General features: G+C 39.6%; 1 protein-coding gene across 1 annotated transcript; it reads right to left on the bottom strand.

Annotated features, from left to right (window-relative positions):
• Positions 1-9,109: 9,109 nt before the first annotated feature.
• LOC143888789 (uncharacterized) lies at positions 9,110-10,531 on the bottom strand. Its single transcript, XM_077393192.1, has 4 exons — positions 10,271-10,531; positions 9,783-10,180; positions 9,292-9,452; positions 9,110-9,201 (listed from the first exon to the last, which is right to left on the bottom strand). The coding sequence occupies exons 1-4, from the start codon at positions 10,529-10,531 to the stop codon at positions 9,110-9,112; spliced, it is 912 nt and encodes a 303-aa protein (XP_077249307.1).
• Positions 10,532-17,507: the final 6,976 nt, after the last annotated feature.

Genomic DNA, 17,507 nt, shown 5'->3' with positions numbered 1-17,507 from the left:
TCTCATGTGCCTAGATCCCGTTTATTAAGGTTCGGATTCGGACTGTCCATCGGACCGTCTGGGTCCATTGACACCCCTATCCAATGCCTGATTATACCAATCCAATTATCCAAACTTGATTACCGGAACGAGGAATCAGTATTGTGTTACGTGCCTAATTAGTTGTAACAGAATTAAACAAAAAGAAAATAGAAAAGAGGGGGGAGAGGTTGATTCGAGGCAACCGGACCTCCTAGCGGCTTGATTCGAGATGAACCGTGACTCTCCAAAACAAAGTCTCCTTTGCTGTTGTGAAAATCTTCTTCTTTCATTTCATTGAAATAAAGAACTTAAATACAAACATAAAGAGAGCCACATCATCAACCCATTTACCCCACTAACATGACACATAATTAAAACTAACACCCATAACCCTAACATAAACAACCATCTGATAACTACCTTGAACTACAGCACATACACCAAAGAGGTACGTATCATATTGGTAACAAAGTCTACTCCCATTCCAATTCTCACGGTAAAGTGAATGCTAATTCCTATTCTAGTGTTTGGGTACACACTAGAATCAAGAATTGGCATTGATAGATTGAGAGAGATTTTTATGGATCCATTCTAAATAAGGTTGCAATGAGATGAGGTGGGACCCAAGAGAGGTCCCATGCAGCTCCTGGGGCACTGTTATTAAGGCATCAAGGCCTAGAAATAACAACAATCAGTCTACTGCCTTTTCTTTGGATGCTTGGGATCATTTTACCAAATTTATATTTGGGCCATGACTCTCTAGATTTGTGGTCCGATCAATGTCCACGTGTATATGGTTTGATAGGCCCATGCTATTTGCAATGGTTGAGATCTCCGTGCTGTCAGTCCAACTGTTTAGGATTACCTAGTTAGTGTCAAGATTTTAAATTTCGATTCCAGGATAATTTCCGTCTGTCACCTAAACCGAAATTTTAACCAAAATCCCGAAATTTCGATTAGTTTCGGAACGGTTTGGGTCCTCACCGAAATTTAAAACCTTTGGACTTAGTGTGTGAGGCATGCATGTGGGACCTTATACCTACTTTTAAAAAAAAAGGCATGCATGTGGGACCCACAAGAATATTACTGTCACCCTTTTCCTTTTCGCCACGTGGATATTGGAACGTGCCACCGTACCAACCCCTACAAAAAGCGACCAGAGAGGGTATTTTAGTAATTACGTTTCAAAGTCGGTTTTTAAGTAGTAACTATAAAGAAGCTCTTATACTTCAGTTCCCCTGATTTTCCTTTTCTTTTCCCACAAATCAAAATCTCTTTGTTTCCTCTTTCTTCCTCCATGGCTATTTCTTCTCACTTAACTCCTTCTTTATCTCACACATTTCTCATAGAGAAGTACCCATCATTTTCCTCGTTTCATTGCCAATGGAAGCTGACCTGGCTCCCAAATTCCCCTCCTGACCATTTTCCTTCACTGAAAGGGATTTGGGTTCGACCCCATAAAGCCAATTTCTCTTTTCGAAAGGTCTTCTGCAAGATGCCTGAAAACGACCGTGAGTTTCCCAACAATCGAATATATTTCATGTTGTGGCTATAATCTTGCTTTGAATTGGGTTCTATGTTTGGGTCTTTGTTCTGTTAATCTTGTATTGATTTCTTTGAATTGAGATTGTTTTGTTTCATCTAGTAGAATATTTCATGGAAATTTTTCTATGCTGGTAGTTTCTTTTTGAATTGAGTTCTTCAACCTGTAATTTGGTTTTCTTTCTTGTTAATTTATCTTTACTAGAGGCTTCCCTTTTGAATTGAGTTTTCTTTCCATGGTTGGATTTGGAATGTTTCCCTAATAAATGCATTTAGGGCATCCTTTTTTTTTCCTTTTTTTTGTTTTTATTCATGTCTTTTTGGGAACTTCTTGAATTGATTAGGGTATGTTTGAGTCATTGTTCTGCTTATCTTGTATTGATTTCATTGAATTGAGTTGGTTTCTTTTCGTATAATCTTTCCTCGAAATTGTTCTATGTGTGTATTTTCTTTTTGAATTGAGTTCTTGAAACTGTAATTTGGTTTTCTTTCTTGTTAATTTATGTTTGCCTTTCGAATTGTGTTTTCTTTTGTCAGGTTGGAATGTTGCCCTAATAAATGCTTTTAGGGTATTTTTGTTTTTGTTTTTATTCATTTCTTCTTGAATTGACTCCTTGCACATGGGTTTGAGTTTCCTTATTTTCTTCTTCTTTCTCTATTTTTTTATTTCTTCTAATGCGATGGTTGTTTTTTGAATAGAGATTTGAACTTGGCTTTTTTGTGTTAGGATCTTTGCTTGAAATGGTTTAATGGTTTGAGTTTACACTGTATATTTTTCTTTTATACGCTTCTGGGATTATTTCTTTGCGAAGTGAGTTAGAGTCAGGGTTCTGGTTTTCTTGTTTTCAGGTGCCCAAAAAGTAAACGAAAGTATTATAAATTTATATTAAACAAAATATATGAAATATAAAAAGGGAAAGAGATGCGTTTGGTACCAATGGATTGTGTTGATAAATATTTTTGTACATATTTGGTTTTGATTTCGGGAGGGAAAGAGATGCGTTTGGTACCAATATTTGGAGAAATTATCTGGTGGACGCACGCTTATTTGGATGATCTAAACCATTCATTTGTTGGTCCCGGCCATAGATAGGTAATGTCCCAAAAATCTTCTTCATAGGATAATCCTAACCCAATTGTCATATACATGGGGCAAAGAATGCAATTCTTTTTCTTGAAAATTTGAAATGGCCTTTTTTCTTGGGATTGTTGATGCAAAGTGCTAGTTTTTGAAGTGGTGTCGTTGCACGATAGATGGAAGGATGTTAACTGAAGATCATGATCATTGTGCTTGAGGTGGATTTAGCTCACAGCAAAAACCAAAGGGTTAGATGGGTGCTGTTTCTTGGTGATTCTGACGTCCAACCATCTCCATTTAAGAATGGGGAAGTTATCACAGAGATAAGATACTGTTCTCCAAAAAGAGAAGTTATGGAGTGAACATAAATGTGGGGGTTTAGCTTAGCTAACTAATAGAAGAATGGGGCTAGGGGATGTACTTTTGGGGAGCCGAGCGATTGTCTAATATTGAAGAAACCTTTTCTTGCTCATTTTTTTTAATGGAAGCGTAGTATTATTAGATCAAAGCAACAGTTTAAAGCTCGCGACCGAGGTGGTCGAGGCAAAACACCTCTAAACAAAACAAAAAAAGACCGATAAAATAACCCCTTGCTATTAGAGGAGATAAGTCATCACAGATAGTCCTAGGGGGTAGATAATCAAAGATCTCCAAGATAGATCTGTCTACTCCGGAATGTGCTAACCAATCAGCTTCATTATTGTCCGATCTCCACATGTGCTGAAGTGAATACTCTTACCCTCTATACGATCCGAAATTCTTCAACTGCGTCAGCAGGTCTCCAAGGATAAGAGAATTTGTTGTTCATCTATCTGATTACAGTTAAGGAATCCCTATCAACTATGATATCTTTGTAGACTTCAAAGTCCACGTAGCGGATTCTAGTCAGTAAATTGTCTGGGCCTCTGTTTCACTTGAGTCTTTCTGGCCTAACAGTCCGGGAAAAGCGCATCGGGTGACTCCTGCATCATCTCTGAGAGTTCCACCAACTCTTGTTGGGCTCTGACTGCCCAAGCTAGAACCATCAAAGTTTAAATTTTCCAGCTTCAAGTGGGTTCCACTGAGGTGTAGGTGGATGAAGAGACTCTTGGATGCAACAATCTCTCTCCAAAAGTATTGATAATGATGAGCAAAAGATGAGATACCTTTCAAAGAAGGACAAGCTAAGTCCCACAAGATAGCCAATGCTCATGCCTTTAAGAAGATGCAATGGGCCTCTTAACCTTGCCCTAAAAAATGCGATTATTTCTTTCCTTCCGGATTGCCCATATGTTAGCCAAGAATGCTACGCTCCACAGGATTCGACCTCTTCGAGGCCAAGGATCACACATCCATTCATCGAAAAGTTCTTACAAGTTCATCGGGAAAACCCAGGAGGCGCCATAACGTGAAATCGGCCCTGAGCCTCTCTAGTATAACAGCAGTGAATGAAAATGTGATTCATTGATTCCCCCAATTCAATGCAAAGAGTGGAATGGTTTATAATCAATACTCTTATACCACAGAGTTGATCTGTTGTTGGGATATTATTAAGAATCGTTGTCCACCAAAATGTGTAAACTGTAGGTGGGGCGGGAATATTCTTGACTTTGTTTATTAGCAAGGCATGCATAGTCAAAAACATATTGTAGTAGAAGGATTTAACTATGAAAACCCATTAGAATTCCATCTCCAAATCCTCCGGTCCTTCCTTACTCTCCTAATGAAAGTCATCTCCAATAACTCCATAAGCTTGGTGACCCCGTCAATTTCACAATTAAAGAAATTGCGATGGAAGGGAATGTTCTAGGAAATCTTGCCATCAGTGTGAACTATGGCATCTTGAACCGTAGCATTTGTATGTCTGGCTATTCAAACTGATCAGGGAACCAGTCCATTAAAGTCTCATCCTTATACCACAGGTTAACTTTATAAACTATGGCATCTTGTTACCTTTATAAACCCTATATTGGATATCATTGAGAAAAGAGGCCTTTTGCTTGAGCATTTCTCTCCACACCGTGACACCTTTATGCATGTAATTTTCACATTTGGACCATCCGCCAAAATCGGAGCCATACTTATGCTTAATAACTGAAGTCCGTTGCTTGGATCTCTCCGCCCCAAACCTCCAAAGGCAAATACGAACAGAGCTTAATTCATTGCCTTGAGATTTTGGAAGCCCAGTCCCCCCAACTAACCAGGTGATACCTTCTATTTTTCTTGCAAATCGGCCCAAAGAAAATTTCTATGCATCTGTTCTATGTGTTTGATAACAGCCACTGACCACCTGAAAAGAGAGAGAGATACTATAAAAGGGAGGTTGGAAAGGACACCCCCCCTCCCCCCCAAAAAGAAAAAAAATCAGATTCATCTTCAAAGTGGACAAATGTGTTTCCTCTTTTTCATTATAGGATCCCACCAACATTTTTAGGACTACCGACGTAAAGAAAGGACGAATCTTGACAAGAGATCTGATCCACTGTGCACCCAATCAAATCAGCCACTTGTTTAGACTCTTTTGGAGTCACATGAATTCCCATTAGCTTTGACTTGGTGAAATTTGACCTTTGTCATGTCACACCTTCATAACATCTCAAGATCGCTTTCAACTTCAATGCCTTATTATCATCGGCTCGGCAAAAAAGTATAGTATCACTATCATCAGTGAACTTCAAATGAGTAATTTCAATTTCTGGGGTTCCCAATATGAAACGTTGAATGAGGCCAGACCTTAAAGCATTCTACCAAGACACTTCGCCACAATGATGAAATGGAAAGGGGACAGAGGGTCTCCCTATTGCGAACCACGAGAAGATTTGAAAAATCCTTGAGGAGAATAACTAATATAGAGAACCAAGCTGATGATATACAGCTATTGATCCACTACCTCCATGTAGCTCCAAAACCCATCATTGCCATTAAATAGTCCAAACACTCCCATTCCACTCGATCATATGCTTTTTCATGTCAATCTTATACACAAAGCATTTTATTAAATTTCGTGAGTATAACTCTACCACTTCATTAGCTATCAACGCTCCATCAAGAATATCACACCCTTTTATGAACACAACCTGATTGGAAGAAATGACCTTCTCTAAAACCTTTTTTATCCATTCAGATAGTACTTCCTCCAAGGCCTTATAAACACAGCCCACTCAGCTGATAGGTTTGAATTCTAAAATCTTATCCGCTCCTTCGATTTTGGGAACCAGGGCAACAATGATAGCTCTCTTGCTTTTACCGATCTTCAGGTTTATAGGAAGGGCTCAAACATTCACTGTCTCCAAAAACTCCTGGAAAAAAGCAAGACAAAAATTGTTGAGTTAAGGTGCCCGATCTATCTTTAAAGAAAAAAGCCACTTAATTTCATCCCCATGAAAAGGAGATTCAAACCTTTCCCTGTCTCTCGCGTCCAATTGGTCAAACTCTGCCTTTCGGAGTTGGAACCCCGATGTCTCCGATAAGTATTGTGAAGTGAAAAACGCCATTATCTCACTGATGATTGTTGCTTTGTGATCACACATGGATCCCTGTATTGTCAAAGATGAGACACAGTTACACCTTTTGGCAGTCATGATACCATGACAGTAAGCCATGTTGTTGTCCCCAGCTTTTAACCAATTTGATCTGGATCTTTGTTTCCAACAGATTTCATCTTGAAGAATGATTTGGTTGTACTTCTTGAAGTTCCCTTTCTCTAACTTCTCTCCTAACAAAGAGTGCTTCATTTCCCAAGCTTGTTAATGCGTTGAAGAAGTTCTCCTTTCCTTACTCCCTTGCTACCATTAGACTTGAATGCCAAAATTTCAGCCTTTCCTTCACATACCGAGTTTATGACCTATTCTTGTGTCCATTGACTGGAAGACCATTGCTTCCTTCCACCAAACTACTGTTAGCCCCTTCAAGCTTGGCTCCTCAAGCCACGCCAGTTCAAACTTGAATAAAATGGGATCCATGACTCCATTATGGCTTCCAAAATGATAGGGCAATAATGAGAAGTTGTATTGGCTAACGCTCTGAGAAGAGTTAGGATTTAAGATCTTTTTTTTAAAAGTAATTAAACTTTTATTAAACAAGTGAACCAGAATTACATCCTTGGGAACCAGTTGCCCCACCAATGTAATTTACACAATACATGCCCTTGCAGACAAAAATCACCACAATAAATTCCAGAGGAGCTATTCCTCTTCGAAGTTAGGTTTGGACCAACTGTGAACTATAGAGACAAATTTGTGGCCCCTGAACTTCTCAGCACCAAGCAAAAATCTGCAGAATAGCACATTTATTGAGAATATAACCCCTTACAGCAGATTATACTCGGAAGTAATACCGGCTTTTACAATCTGAACTCCCACTTTATCCGCCCCTTCTTTAGCCAGTTTATTGGCGCTTCCGTTTGCTGATCAACTTATATGTTGAAATTGAGGGTCAACAATCCGTATAAGGTCCCTAATTTCGACAGTAAGAGTAGCTAATTTCCATGGCCCTTTCACCTTGTTAGACGCCCAAGCGAGGACGTTGGTTGAATCCTTGGATTATTGGGGGACCCGAGTTAGGATTAAGATGATCAATTGAGGGCAAATAAGAAATCGATCCAATCTACTCTTGCTGTGACGAAATTCCATTGCATCCTTCCCGTTCAGACATAGTCTGTATAACATTATAAATCCCCACCCATGCTCCATGGGGTGGGGCCACCTACCCCTTATCTGATCGAGTTCCTTGCAAAAAAAGTTTCTTTAAGTCATAGTATTTGGAGCATATACCCCAGTAAAAATCCGCAAGATTCCAGCCGAGGCTCCAACCTAGTCTAACGCTAATTATTCTAAGCTGCTCCATTTATTCTGTCACTAAACTGGAAGGAACCAGTGACTTGAACTCTTGCAATTTTCTCTCCTGATCAACAATATGCATATTTTGGAAAAAGCTGAAGTTGTCGGAGATGTATGATTTTTCTATTCGTTACCTGAATTTTTTCTTGGTTTCTACTCTTTGATGACATTACAGAAATGTGGACATATCATTTAGATTCTCTTCACAAATGGAGTCAATGATCCTATTTAATTATATAGAGTTATATATCTTCATTCTATTAAGGATCACTATCATGGCCCTCAGCTTTCCCAGCTAACATAAAAAAGTCCTCATTATCTCCACTAAGATGGATTGTGCGTGCTTCTGCTTCATGGATGCATGCATCCAAGTATATTTTTCTCCATGGATGATCCTGTTCTTTATTTTAGATTTCTCTGAGTGGCTATTGAGAACTGTACCAGCCGATGAGTGAAGTGTAATATAAAGAGAGGACCGCCAATATCAAAACGACGAGTGGGGATACTTGATTCCTTCCCCTTTTTTCCTCAATGTACAACTGCCATCATATTTTTTCATCTGTTCTCCCGGTATACCACCATCCTGGATTTGATGTCATCTACCTTTTGAGGTTTGGCATTTCTTCCTATTCTTTTGCAATTTTTTCGTTTTTGGTTGATCATTTGCCAAAACTCATGACATGGTCCTTGTATTGAATGTCGATGCTCTGCTACTGATAACCACTACTGATAACCACTGTGGTTCAGATAGCATGTGTTGATTGTGGTGTATTAATAGCCACATTGTGTTATTATTTGAGCGACAAAACAAGTTTTAATATTTTTTTAAGATATGAACCACATGTATCATAGTTGTAAATTCCGTTTCGGTGGCCATTCCGTTTTGGCCACCGAAACAAAAATTTCGGTGGGATTTCAGTCATTTTGGTGCATTCCAGTCAAAACTTTTCGGTCATACAAAAAAAATGTTAAAAAATATGAGAAAAATCCCAAAAAATAAAAAATCAATAGAAAAGGATAAAAAACTAATAAATAGTCCAAAATATGTGTCCTAAAAGGCATATTCATTACTTAAACACTTACACAAGTCCAACTGATAGTCTGATACATGGAAGAACATAAAAAAAAGAGATACATGAAAGTGAAACATAGACAATAGCTTGTAGCAACCATCATAACCCGGATGATCATACTCAATGTCGTCTTCGTCGCCGCCGCCATCACCACCTGGACCACCAGTAGGGAATTCTTCTTCAAGAGGCATGACACAGTCGTCGTCGTCGTCCCCGGCCCCAACCACAGCAGTAGGTGCTTCAAGATTTTCCCACCCAATGTCTTCCGGCGTGAAAATGACATCTTCTTCTTCCGCAACCCAATCCATCATGACATCCAGATGGTCTATGCTCAAAGGGTCACTAATGGTAGATGATTTCCTTAACAAGTCCCTGAAAAGGAAAACATTAAGTTTAATGTCAAAGGTTAAACTTAAAAGCTTAAAGTGATGAGGTGAGAGTTGAAAATATTATATTACGTTGTATACCTTTGTTGAAACTTAAGGTTGTAATGGACAAACACCAAGTCATCCAATCTCTGGTGCTCCAACCTATTTCTCTTTGCGGAGTGAATGTGTTAGAAGGTGCTCCAGTTTCTTTCACACCCAGTCGCACTGCAGGTCTGACTGAGGATTCTGATCAAAGCTCTGTAATTCTTCCACGTCACCTCCGAATTGATTCCACCATGCAACTGTAAAGTAACAAATAGTAAAGCATTATTTGCTGAGAAACTGAAAGTTAAAATGAATTATACTTAATTAAACAAACAACTCAAATATACCTGGTCCCAACTTTGTTCGGTGCCGGATTGCAAGCTTCATTCCAAACATACCCTTAGCCTCTCGATAATTCTCAATTTGATTGGTGATGAGGTCTTGTGTAGCTTCATGAGGTACCAGTCGCGTGATGCATGCCAGCAAGCCTTTGGTTACTTCACTGTGCCTAGAGAAGGTAGGAGTGAAAAAGAGAGTAGGGTTAAGAAAATATCCTGCTGCATGGAGGGGACTATGGAGTTGCCTATCCCATCTTTGGTCGATGATCCTCCAGATGGGCATGTAATCTGATTTTTTCTCCAACCTTTCCTTGATGTTCTCTTAGGCCCTATCCATGGCCTCATATAGGTAACCCATCGCCGGTTTGTCCTGCCGATCTACTAAACGTAGCACTCTCACTAAAGGCTCGCTGATGTTTAGAATGTACTTGCATTGGTCCCAAAAAGATTTGTCCAACACAGTACTAACTACCCCTTCACTCAGTGGGTGTTGGACAAACCTACTAGTACTATACTCGTCAGACACGAACATCTGCTGAAGTGATTTCCGATTCAACACCAGACTTTGTATGCTAATGAAATTTGTAGCAAATCTGGTCGAAGCAGGATGGCACAACTCCTTCCCACCTGTGAACTTCTTCCTCATCAAATTCAAGAGGTCTCCGTGGTTGTAGATGAACTTTGTAATCGTCACAGCCCTCTCAATTGTGGTTGCTATGTGAGAAAATACACTCGGTTTGCATAGATGCTCCAAGATGAGATCTAAGCAATGTGCTGTGCGCGGAGTCCAGAAGAATGTACCATACACGACTTCTAGTCTTTTCCCAACAGTTTTATAACTTGGCTCACTGTCAGTCACAAACTGCACCACATATTCCGGATTCACCTCTGCGACAATCTTTTCAAAGATATTGATAATTCATCGGCATTCTTCACTATGCCAAATGCATCAACGGATTTGAGGAATATGGCTACTTTAGCGCAGTACACCAAAAAGTTGATTAGGGAACATTGTTTGGTGTCTGTCCACATCGGCCATAATGCTACAACCAGTGTATCTCCATGACATCTTAATCTCCTCCAAGTAGTTGTTTACCTCATCCACTGTATTCTTCAACATGGAACCCCTTAAAGCATTATAAGTAGGTGCCTTATAACCCGAATGCAAGGCATTCACAGCATCGAATATAGGTTGCCAGAATGGTGAATTGGCAAAGTTGAAAGGGAGATTGGCATCGTAGCAAAGCATGACAACCGTCACGTCTGCTCTACCCACTGTTTCTTTAGTAGCCAAAGCACTTTTAATGCTTGGCTGGGCTCCCGGGGTTGTTCGTGGTGCAAAGAAATTCCTGATCCCTCCTGTGATTCCCTTCTTCCTTTTTGTACCACTCGGTTCTACAAGAACTTCCTTACCCTTTCGCTGAGGCAATGGTGTAATGGCAATGTCTTCTTCATCATCCTGCTCTTCTTCTTCATCTGGTGTGCCATAAAAACCTCCAACCTCTGCTCTGGATACACTCATCCTAGCCCTTCTCTTTTCTCTTTGCATCTAAAAGTTGCTTCATTCGGTATTTTACATCTTCAGTTACTTTTTTGCATGATGCTACCTCACCAAGAACAGCCGCTAAATGTTCTTTAAAGCGGGTTATACCTCCACCTGCTATGACTTTGCCACAGAATATGCAAGTTATTTTATTTTTTTGGACCCGGAACCAATGTACCGTAAGCCCATGCCGGGTCATCCGATCTAACGGGAGCTGAACTAATAGAGGAGGCTCCTGCAGAAGGTCTCGATCCCGACCCACTCATTCTGAAATGAAGTAGAAGAAGGGGGAAAATGAATTAGAAGAAAGGAAATGAAAACAAATTACAAAAAAAATAAAGTAGAAGGGGACAAATGAAGTAAGAAATAAAATTGAAATGAAAGAAAGGAAATGGATAGAAATAAAGAGAACCTTGAGGTTGAACTTGAATTGAAGAGAATAAGATAATATTAGCTTTCACTCACTTGAAATTTGTAGTGTAACTTGTAAGCATTCACTTGAAATTTATAGTGTAACTTGCAATTTGTAAGCCTTTGGAGTGTAACTTGTAAGCCTTCACTTGAAATTTGTAGTGTAACTTGTAATTTGTAAGCCTTTGGAAATAGTTCTTGTAGTGGTAAGTTGAATGTAGGCCTTCCCTTTGCTCCAAATGGACTTGGATTGAGTTGAAGAAGAGGGTAGACTTGTAGGAAATTTAGTAGAATAGATAGTGTAAGTGAAAGTAGAGAAGAGAAGGAGAATCACTTATGTGAAGGTGGAGGAGAAGAAGGTAGGGAAAATGCTATTTATAGAGTTTTTTATTGATTGTGCAAGTAAAATTGACTAAAATACCCTTCCCAACAGCTATAAACGGTCACATTTTGAAGCTAAAATGGTAAAAACCCAAAAGAGCCATTGCAGGGGCATTGTGGTAATTTTTGCGAATTTCAGTCAAACTAGCCGTTATTGGCAATTCAGAAACGAAATCTGGAATTCCGTCTATTCCGGACGAAATTGCAGATTTCGTCCAATTTTGTCCAAAATGACAGGAATGGGATGAAATTCCCACCGGAACAAAATTTTCAGCATTTCGTTCCGGAATGGGAACGAAACTGAAACGTTTCGTCCATTCCGGACGAAACGAAACGGAATTTACAACATTGACATGTATTCATTTAAGTCACAAGGGAATATTTTGTCCCATTTGTGGTTTATTAACTTGTGAATTAAGAGTGGGAAAACTCAAAACTTGGCTTCCATAGCAAGTTTTTGATTTGCCACTTGGTGTTATAACACTTTTAAATTGACAAATTCTGAGATTTTTGACCACCCTACAATATGTTGATTAGGATTGGATGTCTGCATGCTATCAGATCATCACAAACTTAAAGAAATATGATGCTTGTGATGATGCAATAGTGAGTAGAGTGATGTAAATTCTTGATAATTTTCGTAGGGATTGAGCCAAAATCTACTTGAAGGTGGTAATATTTTGAAAACCAAAAATCAAACAGAGGTTAGGAAAAGTGAAAATGATTGAGTTATGCTAGGAGTAAGTCTACCTAATCCCACCATCAATTGAGGTTCAGTTGATTCTATGGGCCAAGAATGACATTTGATTGTGCGGGCAAAATATGAAGCTATCGTGTTATCGTGCAGGCAAAAATAGGAAGCTATCGTGTTAAAAAGAATGATTGTAGAAAGATCACTAATGATGATTTCCATGACGAAGAGGATGTTTCCCTTTGAAGAAAATATCCACTTCAGTTCGCACCATTTTGTATCATTTTTGTGAACGTTTAAAGTTTAAATTTTTAAGATTTTAGGTCAAGAATATCAAGAAGTGGATATGTTAATGTTGAAATTTCATCGATGTAATTTTTGAAAAAAAAAAATTATCGATGGAAAATCCATGGATTTAAGAATAAAAGGTCCTTGCTCCAAAGATTTGATCCATTGGAAAAGGGTTATGATATTGTATGTGGGATGGAGGTTGCGATGACACAAACTCCAGGTGAGTTTATATTAACTTGGAGGGTTTGATGAGTAGCATGCCCTTTAATTCATGTGTATGTTCAAGGTTTGAAGAAGACAAAGGAAAACAAGAAAAAGAACAAAGATGAAAAGAAAAGGAGAGGGTTTCTTTTGTTTAAAGTCTAAATCTAGGGAATAAACAAGTTCTAATAAGTTTTTAATATGCCCACAGATGTAATCACTTTAGTCACTTAAGCAGCGGTGTTTTGGTCCATTTTGGAATTTTATTGATGTGCAAATTCAGAATTTTATTGACTTGACTTCTACTTTCCAGTCTCTTAGACTCTTAGTTTAACAAGTCTAATGCAAATGAGGGACTCGTGAGCACATGGGGGGGTGGGCAGGATTCATAAACTACGGACACTTGGGAAAATCAGGAAACTTCAGTGACTCCTTGAGAGGAGTGAAGGTTCTAGGCGGTGTCAGCTCCTTGGCTTCTTTCGGAGTACTGGGCATATCAGCTGCAGCCTGAAGCGAGCAGGACATGACTTCTCAAAGAGCTTTGAATCATTAGGCGGTCTTTGGCTATTCAAGCCTCCTTTTAAGCTATATCTTCGACCCCGGAGTGGTCAAATCTCACATGATGGATGTAACGAATGAATGTAATCCGGATGGCAGCAGAAATACATACCACCTTTAGTGAAGTCCCTCCTTCGCAACATCTCCTATAGCATCCATTTTGTCAAAATAGTACGGCGCAGGCACACTTACTACTCTGCTTGGGCATATTGATAGGGGGAGAGCTGAACCAACTGTTCAAATCCTTCAGGTAGGTCCCGGTTCCAATTTTCCTAGGAGATGACAGAAGAGTGTGGATGCCAGTGGGTTTGGCATCCAATGTGAGTACAATGGCACAAGTAAGAATTTGCTTGTCTGATTTCAAGTTCATTAAATGAGCTACTTGCTGCATTGTTGTTACTAGGTTTGGTGTTGATGACTTGTTCCTTTATAAATATTGCATGAATTTTAGGTGGAACATGCATCTCATCTTTTGGTATTGGATACTTAGCATCCAAAATGTCAGATTCTCCTGACAGTTTTATATAAAGGTTTGTGGGGTCGAGCGACACTGAGAGGTTTCCCATGTAATGGCTGAGGTGCTAGGCAAACTTCATGCTGTTGCCTCTAATGTCTAGGCAACACCTAATAATTCAATGATGTCAGTTTACTATTTTTTTATTTTTTTTGCGAATCTACAGAGTGGTATGTACGGTATATGTTACAGTCGAAATCTGTAACAAGATGAGGCAGTGACAGAAGGGATGATCTGGAGTGCTCTGGTAGCTGAACCAACAAAGAAGTTAAGTCCTGCACAGAGGAGCGCACGGTCAGACGACCAACCCGGAATGGTATCTTCGGATAGGTCCTCCGATGCTTAAGTCAGTAATGGGCACAAATATGGAAACCAAAGCTATGAATAGTAAATTTTTGGGATTCAGACCTTTACCTTTGCCTTTATGAAGGCTATTTATAGTGAGGGCTTAGGCATTGGATTACCTTTTTACCCTTAGACAGGTGTCAACCCGCGATTGGGAAACACAAGTTTTACGGTTTTCTCCTTAGGCGTAATTACTGGCTTACCCCCCTTTTTGGTGTGTAACCCCGCTTTTGCCTTGGTGCCACGTGTCAACTAGTGGGGTCACCTTTCTATACCCCATTATTTGGCCCTCGATTCCTCAAGTTATTTGGATGACTTGGGAAAGCTGACAGAATATATACAAGGGATAGTCTAACGGGGCTTTTCTATTCAGTTCGGTTCGAGACGAACTGGAAGCCTTGTACGAACTGACTTCTGAAGTTCTTATTCAGAACGGCTCTGGACGAACTGGAAGCTTTGTACGAACTGACTAGAAACTTTGTACGAACTAACTTCTGAAGTTCTTATTCAGAACGACTCAGGACGAACTGGGAGCTTTGTACGAACTGACTTCTTAAGTTCTTATTCAGAACGGCTCAGGATGGACTAGAAGCTTTGCACGAACTGGCTTCTGAAGTTTTTATTCAGAACGGCTCAGAACAAACTGGAAGCTTTGTACGAACTGACTTCTGAAGTTCTTATTCAGAACGGCTCAGGACGAACTGGAAGCTTTGCACAAACTGACTTCTGAAGTTCTTATTCATAACGGCTCAGGACGGACTGGAAGCTTTGCACGAACTGACTTCTGAAGTTCTTATTTAGAACGGCTCAGGACGGACTGGAAGCTTTGTAAGAATAGGCTTCTGAAGTTTTTATTCAGAAAGACTCAGAACGAACTAGAAACTTTGTCGTTCAGCGGCTTGCGCTATATCCTGGACGGTTCAAACGACCTGATTTTTGTCGTTTAGCGGATTGCGCTATATCCTAGACTGCTTCAGACGACCTGATTTTTGTCGTTTAGCGGATTACGCTATATCTTGGACTGCTTCAAACGACCTGATTTTTGTCGTTTAGCGGGTCGCGCTATATCCTGGACGGCTTCAGACGACTTGATTTTAGTCGTTTAGCGGATTGCGCTATATCCTGGGTGGCTTCAGACGACCTGATTTTTGTCGCTTAGCGGATTGTGCTATAGACGACTTAATTTTTGTCGTTTAGTGGATTGCGCTATATCCTGGACGGCTTTAGACGACCTGTTTTTTGTTGTTTAGCGAATTGCGCTATATCCTGGACGGTTTTAGACGACCTGACTTTTGTTGTACGAACTACCTTGATAGTTTTTTCCAATTTTTTTTGACCGCCGCGAAAATGATAAAAGTTTTTTTTTGGGTCACGTCGCTTCGTATTTCGGGTCTTCTTATTAATGTATCGCCGCATGGCGAGGCAGGAGTGGTGAATACGAGCGGTCGCCTGACAGGTTTGTCTATAAAACTGGCTTTCGAGCCTCATTCCTTCACTTGCCATCTTGCTCTTTTCGTTTTGCTCTGCTAGTGCGAGAGGACGAGGTCTGATTCAAACATTAGGCAGGGCCAGGATATGGCCAGCCGAGGTAGTGATGTGGTCGTCGATCTTGAAGAGGGCGACGAGGACGTAGAAATAGTTGATGATGAAGTCATCCTGGATTTAAATATTAGTCCTGCGCAGGTTGATTGATTCTAATGAAGCTGAAATTCCAATGGGAGGAGTTTTTAGAAATCATCAGGCAAACATTGTATGGCCGTACTCAGAGACCGATTGGAAGACTGATTCCAATGAAGCTGAAATTCGATCTCTTTTAACCGGTCTTAGGTTCTTTATTAGAGAAATACTAGGGCAATTGTATACCGAAGGTGACTCCTCTAATGCTATCTCCTGGGCAATTGCCAAAAGTGTGGGTGATGTAGGCTAGGGAAGAGAAATAGAAGAAGAAGAAGAAGAATAAGGAAGAAGAAGAGAAGAATTAGAAAAAGAAGAGAAGAATAGAAGAAGAAGAAGAAATTAGGGGAGAAGAGAGGAGGGAAGAAGAAGAGAACTAGAAATAGAAGAAGTGAACGATTAGAGGGGAGAAGATTTGTGTTCCATTCAATTAATCATCAAAAATACAAATCCCTAATACACGAGGCCTATTTATAGGCAATTGAAACAAAATTCCATGGAAAATAATTAACTTTCCTAATTCTAAATAGCATGGAAAATAAAATCCTAGAAACTAATAACTTGGAAATAAAAATCCTGTAAATCGTAATTGTCAAATATGCCTCTTATCAGCTTACAATCTGCATCAGTGTGTCCATATTGTTTGGCTAACTTAGTGCTTCAAAACGTGGATGCAGGCCAAAACATAGCCGAAGCAAATCATTGTCGATTGGGCAAATGGATTGAGTACTTGATTGACGCAATTGAGTACTCGTCTGATGCAGGAGAACCAAAGGAATTTTGATTGACTTTGTTAGACAAAATGCAGACTCGGACTTGAACGCACCAAAAGTAAAAGGAGTCGAGTTGGGCGATTCGGAGATGATGCGGGGAGTTTTGAAACTCTGAGCTAACTACATCGACTAGATTAGAGACTGGAGCTGAAATCATCCTTTTCTTTTTTGATGTATTTCCAGACGTGCTAGTGGTTTAAGGTTTTTTTTTTTTTTTTGGCTAAATCTGCTATGCAAATAGTCCTTACGTGAGGGTGCAATCTTTCATCCCTCATATATTTCTTAATATTAATTAAAATTTTCATTATTGTTTAAAAAAAAATCAAATCCCCATTGGTACAACCGCGAGTGTACAACTCTAAGAATGTAACTGCATTTAGCCATTATATTTCAAATTTGTAATAGGCTTTATACTTATTTTATACTAATTTGCAACAGTCAGTCCATTTTCCATTAATCCATATAGGTTCTCTTTCTCCAGTCCATGCTAGATGGCTTGCACTGGTGTTCTCATACATGAATGCGGATGTTGCATCCAATGCCCTTGTTCGAGAATGGCATAAATCCATTATGAGAGGCCTTGCACTCTTCATTGCTTTGGTCTGTAGATTCGTTTATGCTTAGCTTATAGGGCTTGTCCCTGTCATTGTTAAAAGATTCTATGAATTTGACATTGTCCTTTTGAGTATTCTGAAACTTTGCTCCTTCTCAGCTACATCTTTGTACAACCAGCCGTGTCGCTCTAACCATGGATGCATGGATTATACCTCTCATACATGGATGCCTCATGAAGTGTTTGGGACATAGCTTGAGAACCCAAACTCCTATAATTAGAAGGATACC

This window comes from Tasmannia lanceolata, unplaced genomic scaffold, assembly GCF_043159265.1.
Source record: "Tasmannia lanceolata isolate RefF3 unplaced genomic scaffold, GAP_Taslan_0.1 ptg000002l, whole genome shotgun sequence".
Classification (NCBI taxonomy): domain Eukaryota; kingdom Viridiplantae; phylum Streptophyta; class Magnoliopsida; order Canellales; family Winteraceae; genus Tasmannia; species Tasmannia lanceolata.
Note: the sequence above shows the minus strand (reverse complement) of the source record. Positions and strands in the feature narration are given on the sequence as shown.